General features: G+C 30.8%; 2 protein-coding genes across 2 annotated transcripts; one reads left to right on the top strand and one right to left on the bottom strand.

Moving 5' to 3' along the window:
- Nucleotides 1-1,183: 1,183 nt before the first annotated feature.
- On the top strand, nt 1,184-4,958 carry HELRODRAFT_184865 (hypothetical protein). The gene is made up of 10 exons (XM_009011514.1): nt 1,184-1,488; nt 1,572-1,779; nt 1,980-2,083; nt 2,240-2,311; nt 2,773-2,945; nt 3,233-3,432; nt 3,683-3,820; nt 3,929-4,129; nt 4,255-4,324; nt 4,455-4,958. The coding sequence occupies exons 1-10, from the start codon at nt 1,209-1,211 to the stop codon at nt 4,542-4,544; spliced, it is 1,536 nt and encodes a 511-aa protein (XP_009009762.1). The 5' UTR covers nt 1,184-1,208; the 3' UTR covers nt 4,545-4,958.
- A 295-nt stretch (nt 4,959-5,253) lies between these two features.
- Nucleotides 5,254-12,993, bottom strand: HELRODRAFT_63797 (hypothetical protein; the record flags this gene model as incomplete). The annotated part of the gene is made up of 22 exons (XM_009011515.1): nt 5,254-5,307; nt 5,379-5,504; nt 5,662-5,728; nt 6,081-6,304; nt 6,487-6,649; nt 6,760-6,844; nt 6,934-7,025; nt 7,120-7,257; nt 7,384-7,476; nt 7,676-7,806; nt 7,939-8,126; nt 8,513-8,612; nt 9,103-9,185; nt 9,441-9,530; nt 10,315-10,348; nt 10,513-10,598; nt 11,038-11,095; nt 11,223-11,287; nt 11,852-11,927; nt 12,034-12,143; nt 12,382-12,538; nt 12,874-12,993. 22 exons carry the CDS (start codon nt 12,991-12,993, stop codon nt 5,254-5,256), a joined length of 2,340 nt encoding a protein of 779 aa, XP_009009763.1.
- Between the last annotated feature and the right edge of the window lie 1,334 nt (nt 12,994-14,327).

A 14,327-nucleotide genomic window follows, 5' to 3' on the forward strand; every position in this document is an offset into this window, starting at 1 on the left:
TATATATATAACATAACTATATATATATATATATATATGCTAATTATTATTATAAACTATGCATACATTAGATATAATCTAATGTATGCATAGTTTATAATAAAAAATTTATAATATATAATAATAATAATTTATTGTTGGTAACAGACCATAATTTTTACAATATTCTATAAATTCTTTTCTAGTATTCTATAAATTCTAGAATTTATAGAATATTGTAAAAATAATAATTTATTATGTATACTAGTTGAATATATAGATATAATAATTATATATATTCATATTAGACTAAGTCTGTCAGAAATGAAATTATTGATGAAAATCATAGCATGTTTTGGATTTATTAGCTTCATGTTTAATTTTTCTAACGGTAGACTGTAATTTATTGTCAAGTTTCTTAAGTTCAAAACCAAAATTTTTATTTATTATAAGCATGATAGAATAAAAATGTTTTTTTTGGTATTCCTATACCACCATCTTCGATATTAGAATATATTTTATTGCGCCTATTATATATATGTTTCTTATATTATATAAGAAACACAACCAAATTGTTTCATCATTTATCATGTTATATGTCATGTATATGTTTCATTGCTACTTGTTAAATTTTTGGTAAAGAAGATTTTTACTCAGATTTTAGTTTGAAACAATTTTTCTTTTCTTTCTTACACAAAACTTTAGTTGCTTTTCACCAGATTAAACATTCAATCTATTATCTCTAAAATATTTATTAATTATTAAAATGAAAAATGCAAAACTGGTATATGATGTATTCGTTAAGGTATAATTTGTTGGCTGGTTAGTAAGAAAGTATTTGTTTATTGTTCAGTTAAATTTCAAGTCCTGAGAATTTATTGCTAACAACAATACAGATACTGACTATGACCATGTTGTTGCTGAGGGAGTGCTTAGTAATAATACTCATTCATTATCAAAAATCTTATGTTACATAGCAATTTATGTGTGTAATCAATTTATAATTTTATATCAACTGAAAGTGTGATGTTATTTTATAACTTTTCATGTTTATTTGAATTCAAATATTTCTTTCATCTTTTTTCCATGAAAATTATCAACTTTTTTTTTCAAAGAACAACGTTTAAAAATTTGTCATTAGCAGCTTATTAAAGAAATGACTGATATGTTTAACCTTTGAACAGTTATTTTATTTACTGATATCAGGTGTCTAAAGTTCAAGCACAAAAATGTCAGACTTTGAAAAAGTTAAATCTAAACTGGCCACTTACAAGCAAGAACATCTTTTGAGATTTTGGGATCATTTGGATTCGGATCAAAAAGAAAAATTATTGAAACAAATCAACGCTCTTAATTTAGCTTACATAAATGGATGCATACAAGAATGTCTTGAAAGTCTTCAGCGTGAAACTCGTTGCAATGATGATGACATGCAACCTGTCCCTGACTCTGTGCTGGGCAGAGTCTCTCAAATTGAACCTGACATTTTGAAAGAGTATAGAAAAGAAGGTGACAGCATCTAATTTTTATCTAGCTTTCTTTTATTTACAACAGTTTTTGTGATGATTTATATATTGCCATGTCATCACCAGGTTTAAAGAAGATAAGTGAGGGGAAGGTTGGTCTGTTATTGTTGGCTGGAGGTCAAGGAACGAGGTTAGGTGTTTCCTATCCTAAGGGAATGTACAATGTTGGACTGCCATCAAACAAAACGTTGTATCAGCTGATGGGTGAAAGATTGTGGAGACTACAAGAGTTAGCAGCTGAGGTTAATGGAGGGAAACCAGCCATCATTCCATGGTTGGTCATTTTTTTCGAACTTGCTGTTTTTTTAATTTTGATGATGAAAAATATACGTTATTCTCAGTATATAATTAATTAATTATCTATTATAATATTATATAATAAACATTTAGTCAAGTTATACGGGTTGAATGAGCACTGTAAGATGCAATTGAGATAATTGGAGTTAATATGAAATGAAGAATTGAACTAACTAGGTACATAATGACAAGTGAATCAACAAGACAACAGACAGAAGAATTCTTTGAACAGCATAATTTTTTTGGACTGGATAGACAAAACATAATATATTTTGAACAAGGTCCTCTATTAATTTAATTTATTTCATCTCATTTTTTGGTTAAATATAGCTAATCTCGTGTTATTCAAATATGAAGTTTACAATTATATGTTTTCAATTAATTAATTAATTTATTATTTTATAAAAGACTAGAATCAAAAACTTTAAACACAAAAGGTTACATGCCTTGCGTTGATTTTGATGGAAAGATCTTAATGGACTCAACTTCAAGTATTGCCAGGGCACCAGGTTACATTTATCCGTTCATTCTTCATTCATTCATTTATTCATTTATTCATTTATTCATTCGTTCATTCATTCATTTATTCATACATTCATTCATTCTTCCATTCGTTCGTTTATTCATTCATTCATTCATTCACTCATTCCATTCATTCATTCATTTTTTCATCCATTCATTCATTCACTTAATTATTCACTTAATCAATCGTTAATTCATATTTTATTTCTTAATTGTTGACAGTAAATATAATGTTCAATTAGAATATTAATATATTCTGTCTTTAAGGTTGTACAAGCTATACACAGTCAACGCAATACAAAAATAATTAGAAAAAGCTGTATTAGAAGTTTGTCTGTATATGCATGAACATGAACACATGTAGTTTATCTTGCATAAGTTTACTAGGAGTTTATTAACGGTAGAGGTGAGTTGATGCGTATTTCTCATTCCGCCCCACTATGCCCAGATGGTAATGGCGGATTGTACAGTTCACTCAGAAGAAACAGAATAATTGAAGACTTCAGAAGACGAGGTGTTGAATGCTTACATGCATACTGCGTTGACAACATCCTTGTCAAAGTGGCCGATCCTACCTTCATTGGGTTCTGTACCTCAAAGAATGCCGGCTGTGGCGTCAAGGTCATTGATAGTCCATGTTGTTTTTATAGTTTGCTGTGTTTGTTTTTGATATTGTCGAGAGTTTACATTGTGATATGTAATGTATTTTTTTACTTTCACTGACCGTTTAAAAAAAATTTTTCAATGTATGATTGTAAGTTTCATTTTTTCTCTTGCAGTAAGAAAAAATATAAAAATATTGTTTCCAATTAAATAAAAAATTTCAGAAACACTTGCAAATGTTGATCTCTCAATGGTATATCTATGATAACGAGGTATGTGTTGGTTCAAACGCAATTACATAACAGGTAGTTGAGAAGACCGATTCCACGGAACCGGTCGGTGTGATATGCAAGTACAAAAATAAGTACCACGTTATGGAGTACAGTGAGATATCGACGAAGGCGTCAGAGATGAGAGTAAGTGACGGGAGTAATCGCTTGGTGTACAACGCCGGCGGCATCGCTAACCATTTCTTCACTGTCGATTTCCTCGAGAATGTTATTAGGTCTGCTGGTTTTACGTTATCTTCTGATGATCTCTTAGATTTATTCATGCTTTTTCTGCTTTGTTCTTTATTATACATTTTCAATTGATGCAGTTTAAAGGTAGTATATTATTACTTAACAAATGACGTAATGAAGGCCAAATTTGATATGAAAATTTACTACATAAAAATGAGATTTAATTAAGTTAGAATTATTAACTCATTAAAATAATATAAGGTAGATTATGATGCTTGTTTAACGACTTCACAGCCAGGATGACAAACTGCACCACCATGTAGCCAAGAAGAAGATTCCTCATGTTGATGAAGCAGGAAATTTCGTCAGTCCCAAAACACCGAATGGAATAAAGATGGAAAAATTTATTTTTGATGTCTTCCAGTTCACAAAGTTTGAACTTTTGTTAAATATTTTTCATTGTTTTCAAAATTATAAAGGCTTGCATGAAAAATTGAGATCTTTCAATTTAACTATCTTACCGCATTAACAACAAAACAGCGACTTCGCAGTGTGGGAAGTCATTAGATCGGACGAGTTCTCACCACTGAAGAATGCCGACTCAGCTGGTGTTGACTGTCCAACGACTTGCAGAGAATCTGTGTTCCAACTGCACAGGAAATGGATTGAAGCTGCCGGCGGTAAACTTATTTCCTGCAATCAATCCTCGCTTTCAAACCAGGAAGATGACAATGAAGCAAGGTTTCATGAAGTTTCATCGTTCTTTCTTTGCTCTGCACTTTCAAGTACAACTAAGATAAATTAATTCGCGTGTTGCAATACGTTGTAGTTTTCTCAACTTCGATGTCGTTTATTAATGATTCCAGGAAATCAGAGCCGCAGAAAGCTGGTAACTTGATATGTGAAGTCTCTCCCCTGGCCAGTTATGAAGGAGAGGTAGAAGCAGCTTATTCTTATATTTTATTTGATATTTTTCAATAAATTGTCATTTGTTTATTTAAGTATTCTGTAAACCCCTGTAATCGTAAAAAACAGCGTTTAATATTTAATTAAAATACCTTTCAAGAATCTTGAGGACTACGTAAAGGGCAAGGAGCTCACTGCACCTCTTCTCATAAACCCCAAGACTGAGACCGCAATGAAACTGCATAATTGATGATGACCATGATGCCAGACAGCAGGCACGCTGAAGTCCTACATATTGTTTTGCTCATAATTCCATGACTTAATTCATTTGTCTTTTTTGTTTCAAAATTTAAACTAAATTTTCATCATACTTATAATTAAAACTCTTTTCGTTACTCGGTTACAATTAGTCGAATATGCAATATACTCCTCCTACTTTCATCAGACTAGCAAAACAACCTACATAACACTCCGCTTTCGTAGTTAGTAATTAAAAGCAGTACACGTTTCATGTCGCCTACATATTGTTAACTGTTACGTGCCAGTTAATTTGTTTTATGCCATGTTAATAATTTAAAGTGTTAATTGCTGACTTGAAGACTTCAGTTATTATTCTGACGCAAGACTTATTTCGTCATTTATAAATATAATGTGTGAACACAAACATCCGTCAATTGAATTTTTATTGAAAATTCATAGTTATTACCTAGATTCAAGAAAACAAAAAAAAAATAGTGAGATAAAAAAAAACAAGATAAATAAAATTTAACTGTAAAAGCTATAACAAATAAATTTTTTTTTTATAATTTAACAAAATAAAGTGTAAAAATATCAACTGACAACTTAATAAAACCCAATAAAATAAACAAAGCCATCAGACAACAGAAAGTCATTAGATGTGTATTAATAATTTCGCTGCATCTCTGGTCATGAAGAACGCTTAGGGTAGCGTATAAAATTTAAGCTGCCTTTCCTGGATCTTCTTTCAGTGGCAGTGTGAGGTTGAAGACAAACTGCAAATAAATATAATTAGAAATCACAACATTTAAAAAACTACGGAGAAAATATATATGACTTTAAATACCTTTTTATCAGTTGTATCAGGATCAACACAGAAGAAGCCAACTCTTTCAAATTGAAATTTTTGAAGGACCTTTGCATTGGATATCGACTTGTCAACATGTGCTCTCTCTATCACTCGCAAGGAGTTCTGTAATAAATTTGTCTCAAAAGTTCAGTTCATAATGAAAAATATTTAACACAAGTTATGTCAAAATTGTAAACACTGAAAATAAATTTGAGCACCATATAATTCTCTTTTACATCATAAAATCATTGAATTCAATTAAAAACTTAATGTGACCAACCAAATTGCAATCAGACAAGAAACCATTTGGAACTTCGTTCTTATCTTCAGGATTCTTGTGAAAGAATCTGCAGAGTGACGAATGATGACGTCAAAATAGATTAACATTACATTACAGAGAACCGCTACTGCATTCATTATTAATTATTACTATCACAATATTTGTTGTCATTTATATAAAATCTTGCATTATTGTGACATTTGTTTAAAAAGTAAGGAATGTAATGTAATTAACTTTAAACATCATCAAAAAAATCATGCTCAAAAAATTTTGTATGCACAAAATAACAAAACACTAAAAACACAAATTTGTATAATTCTCATGAACACCCAGGGCCTACTCTCTCTCTATTGAAACACTTTTAATGAATCTCGGTCTGCAAATAAAAACATATCAAACTAATTAATTAAAGTACTTACAGTCTTTCGTAGAGTCTGATTTCACATATCAGTGGCTTAGATACCCAGTGAATGAATGCTTTCGGTTTTTCTATTTCATTTAAAAGGTGACATTTGACAAATAATTCTTCAATTTCTTGGCTGTTGAAATTCTTGACGACACGCTCAACACTGATAACCATATTGGCATAACGAAGGCCAACCGGCTGGTTGGTGGCAAGTCGTTTGTAGTTTTTATCTGCATGCTGATGAGTAGTACAGCATTTTTAATATATTATTCAAAAGTTAAGGAAAAATATTTTATAATAAGATAAATGTCTAAAAATAAAAGCTCAATTCTATTTATTGGCCTAGCACTTACTACTTGAAGAAAAGTTTTTAATAACGAGTCATTGACTTGAAACTTGTTAATATGTAAGAGTTTTACCTCTCTGAAATCAGACCTATCGATGTATATGACAGAATCAAAGTCTATTTCATGGTGTGACTTGCTCTCATCAAGAGGAAAATCAGGAACTCTTAGAGTTCGAGGCACATTCTGAGAAAGATTTGTGATGGTCACCTTTATCGGGTCTAGGACTGCCATGGCTCTGCAATTCAACATTTTTTAGGTATTGCCAAATAAATTAAACAATTTACACATCCTCACAAACAAAATGTGAAAATATAAGAATCATCATTGAAGCTGAAAGTTCTCAACAACCTTGGGGCAGTAATATTGAGGACATCTCTGACGCATGTTTCCAGCATGGATGGATCCAATGTCACCTGAGCCATGGACACACCTACCTGCCAATCAATTATTCAACTGTTCGGTCAATAGAGTTGCATACTATAATGTTGTTGCTTGAATAAAATTGTGCAAAATGATCACATGCCTTTCCGCAGAACATGTTTATAGCTTCTGGCGGAAAGCCACGCCTCCGAAGGGCTGTCAGTGTGAACAGACGAGGATCGTCCCAGTCTCTGGTGAATAAATTTACATTAATTAAAAATAAAAAAGCAACATTCTCAGAAAATAAAGTTAACAAATAATTTAATAATTATAAAGTATTCTAACCTGACAATTTTTTCAGATATAAGTTTGGCAATTTTCCTCTTAGAAACAACAGCATAGTACAAGTTCAGTCTACCATATTCCCATTGGACAGGGCAATAAAGGTCAAGGACATTGCACAGCCAATAGTATGATGATCGCCTGTCGTGACATAAATTACTTTTCAATTTTATTTTGTAACAAACAAACCGGAACATCAATTGGAAAACTGAGATAAAACATGGAAAACAATAATGAAAAATAATTAATCTGGCGCAAAAAATATACCTAGATTGAAATTCTTTGGTGCAAAGAGAGTGGGTAATATTCTCAATGGAGTCGCACAAGCAATGAGTGTAGTCATATGTTGGATAGATGCACCTTAGTGAGTGGCAATTTCATTTTTACTTTTAAATTAAAATGTTATTTCTTGTTATTTAATCAATTTGTAGACACAACATTAAAAGTCCCAATCAACAGACTAAGCAGCTAACCAACCAACCAATCAACCAACCAACTGCCGATCAATCCATCAATCAATCGACCAACTAACTGCTAATTAATCGTCCAATGAACCAACCATTGATCCCCACTCCTGTGATGTGGAGTAAATTTAATCCTGTACGCGACAGGATCCTGCTTGCCTTCTTCCAGGGTTGTCTTCATCCGAAGTGTAGCATCACCCTCATTTATTTTCCCCTTCTTCATGTCCTGTAACAGAAATTTTAGGTGTTCAATAATTTTTTCTTCAACACAAAAAATTAAAATTACTAGTCTAAATGACAAAATCAAACTACAGCAAAAAAAAAACTGACAAAGAAAAACACAATAGAAGAAACTGACCTCAAACAACCTGAGACTTTCCTCAATGGGCCTCTCTCTCCAGGGTGAGGGTGGAGGATTGAAGCCCTTGATCTCCTCTGATGTTTGATGGCAGACGTATGCCAGGTTTCGTTTGATGAGTTCAACAGCAAGGTCATAGAGTTCCTGGAAGTAGTCAGAGCTGTGGGTCACTTTGTATGGTTTGTACCCTGTACATGATGAAAGTAGCAGTTATAACTCATCATTTAGTTTCGGCTTAACATATCAAACTATATAAACTTACTGTAAAATTTTGCAATAACAACAGCACAAATAAAGTGAAAGCAAAGGATATCCGATGAATAAACCAAAAATGTATAAAACTATATAAATATTAAAACCCAATACCATAGACTAGCAACAATCAAAAAAGAAAAATTAGAATCATGACATTTACATGGATCACATAGAGCCTGTCAGCAAAACTGAATAAAAGTAGCCTAGAATTATAAATATGACACATATAGCAAGACTGTAGTGATCTGCCTAACATGATGTAGTTAGTACACAGTACAGCATCCGTCAAACAGACAGTAACATTCAAGAGGCTACCCACCTAACCACTCAACCATATCTTTGATGCCAACGAAAAATTTCTCTTCTTCCTTCTCAGGATTTGTGTCATCATACCTCAGGTAGCATATGCCATTGTGAGCCTGCCATATCATCAACAACGTATGCATTTTATTTCTGAACTATTGTTTAATGGAACTAATAACTCCAATTAATTCACTGTAATTACATAAAACTGCTCCTACATCTTGTTATTGGATTTCCATATGACAGATTAGGTGAAATGGTATTTTTGATTACTTTTATTTAATTTTTCACTGTGGTATTATGTATATTGAAATAAATGACTCACACTTCAAATTCTAAATTTAAAAACACATCCAGCTACTAAAATAGAAAATGTCTGTGTGAATGAAATCAATTTGCTGGAACATAATTCCAAGTTATTAGATTTCAATCATCTATCTACTTACTACCATTGATTCCTTAAGAGTATCAAATGAATGATACTAAAGCATTAAGCATAACGAATTACAATGTCCTAATCAAAGGAGTGGCATCACCAAACAGAGAGGAATTCCCTTCCCCTACACACACAAATCTAAACTAATGCAACATAGAATTGAAACCTACCCTGGCATATCCAAAGTTGAAGTTGATGGCCTTGGCATGTCCAATGTGCAGGATGCCATTGGGTTCTGGAGGGAACCTTGTCACTACCTGACCGTTTCAAAATATAATTTACAATCAGAGTTGAAAAACAACATGTTGTTATTAGTTTAGACGAGCATGATTAGAACTATTCTATTGAAAAGAGCTAGCTGCCTATTGAATAATGTACAAAGTTAACAAAAAATTATTGAAAAAAAGACCATTCAATAAATTACATATGCCATGCAGTAATTCAATTAACCATATGTAGTCAATCAATAATTAATTAATTAACCAACCAAATCATTCTACCAATGAACTAACCTGTCCCTTAGTTTCTTGGAGATGTTTTTTCAGAAGTGCCATAGTGTTAGGTGTTATCACATAACCATCTGTCTTGTAATTCTCACCTACAATTATTCAGATTAATTATGTTTAACAGCAAGTCAAATTTATCATAATTACATTTTGACAAACATTGAAATTACAAAGAGAACAAGGACAAAAAATAAGCGCAAAAGATCTGAACAATTGTATGAAGTTGACTGACCATTGAAGAACATTGTATTTAAATCTTCAACAGTTAATTAAACAACAGTTTATATACCATCTCAATTTTGTGTCATTACTATAGCAGTAGTTACAACACAGCAAGATGTGATGGATTGTACAAAAAAAGGTGTGCATGTTTGTATAGGAAATAAACATATGCCAAAATTTACATCCCAAGTGATAAGTAAATATTTTATAAGAAAATTAATTGCAAATTTTATTTTCTATAAACACAGGTTACACTAATTCAACATTAAAACATCAATTAAATCTGAAAATCTTTCATTATGAGTCAAGAACATGAAAAATTGTATGAAGTTGACTGACCATTGATGAACATTATGTTTAAATCTTCAACAGTTAATTAAACAACACTTTATATACCATCTCAATTTTGTGTTGTTACTAGAAGAGTTACAACACAGCAAGATGTGATGGGATAAAAATATGTGGTGAAACTAAGAGTAAGCTAACATATGCTTCCAAAAAATATTTTTGTTACAAAATAACTAAGTTATCCACTGCAATTAAAAGTGATTAAACTGCAATTAATGAAAGAGAAACATCAATAAACTGTGAAAAACTTCCAGATTAACAAGCAGAACATATTTAACAGTGCTGTGCTGAGGTAAATAGACAGACCTGGCATGTGAAACTTCAAAGCGTGTCCTGCCAACTCAATGAATGGAGTCAGTTTACCATTTTTATCTATATCTATTTGGTGGTTTCAAAAACTTTGCAAGTTTTTAAAAAATACAGTAATATAAAAAACAGAACAGAACAACAAACACCAACAACCGCAACAAAAAAGAACTTACATCCATCAGTTGTAAAGGCAACAGCATCTAAAGACTGTGCAGTCGCTAAAGAGTTGTTGTCTGATTGTTTTTGTTGTTGTTTGTTGTTGGTTGCTTCAGTTGATGATACTGCTGCTTGTTGTTGTGGCTGTTTGGTACTCGGCTTGGCTTCCTTTCAAAATTATAATGACATTGTGCTGTGTATCAAACCAAAAGTAAATTGAATTAGTATTAAAATCAGCTGTGGATTGTAAGTTATTACAAAATACCATCCAAGAAAGCAGAAATTTCACAAATAAATGAGAACATTGAATGTGATAAAAAAAAATTATGTTCAGAGTTTGCAATCAACCAGCTATCCAAATAAACTGACTGAGAAATAACTATGAACAATCAGATGCGATTGATTTGTATGTGCCAACTTTTGAAAGACCATCATCAAAAAGGTAATGATGACTTGCAAATACTCTAGTGGCAAAAATGTTACATGAATTCATTGAATTTAGTATAGTTAAAAGAAAACAATGATAAATAATAATAACTAAATTTGGAAAAGTAACTTAATTACAAACTTTTGGTCTTGGCTTGAGATCATCCTCTGTTTTTGGACCCAGCATGTCTAAGAGCTGTAGTGAAGAATAAGAAATAACTATATACAAAAACGAAACTAACTGAAAAAACTGATTATCATCATAATGATCGCAACAACCAGCATCACAATCACCACACCACCACCATGGTCCATATTATCACCTGAACTTCAATTTCACTCTTTACAAACTTTCCATCGGCCCATTTCAATGATTTTCTGACATCAGCTGGTTAAATTAATTAAAAAAATACATAAATTAACTAATTAAATAATTAATAATGGTAGTTATCTTTGCAAAAAGGTAATTTAGTACTGATTAATTCATCAATTAATGATAATAACATCTGCAATGTTGAATGTTAACCCAATGAGCACATCTTATAACTCAGTGTAAATCTAAATTTTAAAATGAGATAAAAGAAAAGAACAAGGTGATAAAATAATGTACAAAGTGTTGCAAACAGTACACTTGTGAACATCAGTGTACTGAGTAATGACTTTGATTGAATCCTCATTTTATATCACCATGTCTGTTTGCTATGCCTTCATTTCCATGCTCACTACATAGTAATCCATGAACATGAAAACTTTACATGGTTTCATTATTCAACAATTAATAATGAATAGGAACTACATTTAAACATTCAAAAAAGCAAAAACACATACAGATCATTATGTTCTAAGAAATACATACAGGTTATCTTCATCAATGAAGCAACCACCAATTTTCATATAATGACAATGAGATGCGATTATAAAGAAGCTAAAAGAATATGAAACAAAATCTAACCCATTAACAACCCAGTGTTAAAATTGTACCTCTTTGTTAAGATTTCATCTTTAAACTTTGACATGCTTTCTGTCACCTATGGGATAAATTAAAATATTTAAAAAATGATTAATAAATCTAAAATAACAAAAAAAACTAATTTAAGAATCATTTCATAAATCAAAAAAGTAAAATATACAAACAGCATCTTCAATTTGTTCTGAAGTCACCACAATCCCCACTCCTGAAATGTCTTCAAACTTCTTCACATCCACATTAGCATTTGGATGGTGCAATAAGTAGTCCAATGACGCTATGCATATTAATTATACTTTGTTATCAACATTTTTAAATTAAAATTTAATAAAAAAATGCAGTAATATTAATTTTGTTTATAATAAATTACAGTTTTATTAACTCATTATAATAATATAAATGACAAATTAAGATGCTTAAAGAAAATTAAAACAATTATTTAATTGACACAGCAAAAAATGATCATTAACTGAAAAAAATATTTATAAAATAAAGCATATAAAATTGCTACAAACCATTCAGCTGAATTTCTGAATTGATTTTCTTGCTTGCAATGTACTTCACCAAGAAGGATCTGTGATGAGCAATTTGAGATTTCAGTTTAGTCACAAGAACATACAGAAGATTCCCAACTGTTTTATTGTTTAGACATTCCTTATCAACTTTTTCAGCCTGAAAAGAAAAACTGCATCAAATAAATAAATAAATATTAATCAACACACTTTTTCGTATGCCCATTGTGTAGTTTTTTTCAACTATTTTTACATTAGGATTAGAATCATTATGATTATAATATAACCATAATGCAAAATTAACCAAGTCCATAAAAAATAACTTTAACAAAAACACAACATTCTTTAAAAATTTAAAACATTTTATTCAAGTTATCCTATGGCGTCGGACAAGGTCTTTCTCAGAATAAGGAAACTCCGCTATTAATTATAATAATTATATAAAAATTAAATCAGATGTAAAAAAAAATCAGCACAAATGAAAGAAACACGCACCTCATGGATAACAGTTTTGAGATTTTCGCTCAGGCTTGTATTTTTAATTGTGTCTTTGGATTTATTTTCTGTTAATCCAATTTTTCCAAAAAGTTGAATCAGATCAGCATCTTGAGCCATTTTATCATCCGATTTAACAGAATGGCGAAACAAAAGACGGTGTCACGCACGTGCAGGCAAAAACCGAGTGCAAAGGAAGTGGCGAGTTAAGGCTGGAGCCAATAAAGATGTACAATATATTTTTATTGCCGATGGTTTCTATTTTGTAATTTTGCAATAAACCAGAATATAGTACTACATGAATCTAGCCAAAAAATTACCTGCTTGATTCACCCATGGATTCACCATATAAACGCCAAATTATAAATATATCAAATCTATAGATATATATCTATACATTATCTAATACCTATATCGAACTGTTGTGTGATTTCGGTGATGCATAATGGTAACTATTCATTTGATTCGAGATACTATACACCAAAGACGGCGAGATTTCTAGTGCTAAATTATACAATTTCATTCTCAAAAAATTGTGTACTACAGGAATCTATTAAAAAACTACAAGTTTAAATCATCATATTAGCCCAACATTCCAAAAATATCGAATTCTAGTGCGAGTTCAGTACATAGGATGGTAACAGTGCGGACGATTATTAGATATCAAAGGCTTCGGGAATTCAATTAACAAATTATACAATTTTAAGCTCAGGAGTTTGAGCACTATATAAATCTGGGTAGAAACTATCAGTTTATTTCACTATATTGCACCAAATTCTATAAAACATTGAAATATAGTGTGTTTTCAGTAATACATAATAATAACTATTTGGTCGATTCATGATACTATACATAGAAAAGTCGCTAATACCATTACAAAATTATACATCTTCATGTTCTGGAAATAGTGTACTAAGAAATCTAGTGAAAAACTACAAACTTCATTCGCTATCAACACCAAACTTCAAATATAACGAACTCTAGTGAGTTTCAGTAACAAATTAGGGTAACTATATATTCGATTCAAGAAACTTTATATCAAAATCGGTGAGATTTCCAAAACCAAGTTTTACATTTTCAAACTATAGCGAATATATACATAAATCTAGTAAAAAAAACTACAATTATATCCGGTTAAATTAAAAAAATTCGAACTAGTGTACCTTGATTTATTCTCTGTTTGCTAATTATATTAACAGTTTTCAATTGAAGTCTTATATTGTGGTAAATATTTGCAATATTTTTTTAGGTTTGTTATACAGGTAAATAATTAATTTTTTTAATAACTAATTTTAATATTTATAATTGATTTGATAAAATAATGCTTCATTCAAGACGTTCATATTATTACGTACATTAGTGATTGAAAAATATTTTATCTTTGTACATGTTATATACATTTTCTATGTATGTTTATAAACAAACAGCGATAATTAAAATTACGTTTTTTAGGT

This window comes from Helobdella robusta (genome assembly GCF_000326865.2).
Source record: "Helobdella robusta unplaced genomic scaffold HELROscaffold_1, whole genome shotgun sequence".
Classification (NCBI taxonomy): Eukaryota; Metazoa; Annelida; class Clitellata; order Rhynchobdellida; family Glossiphoniidae; genus Helobdella; species Helobdella robusta.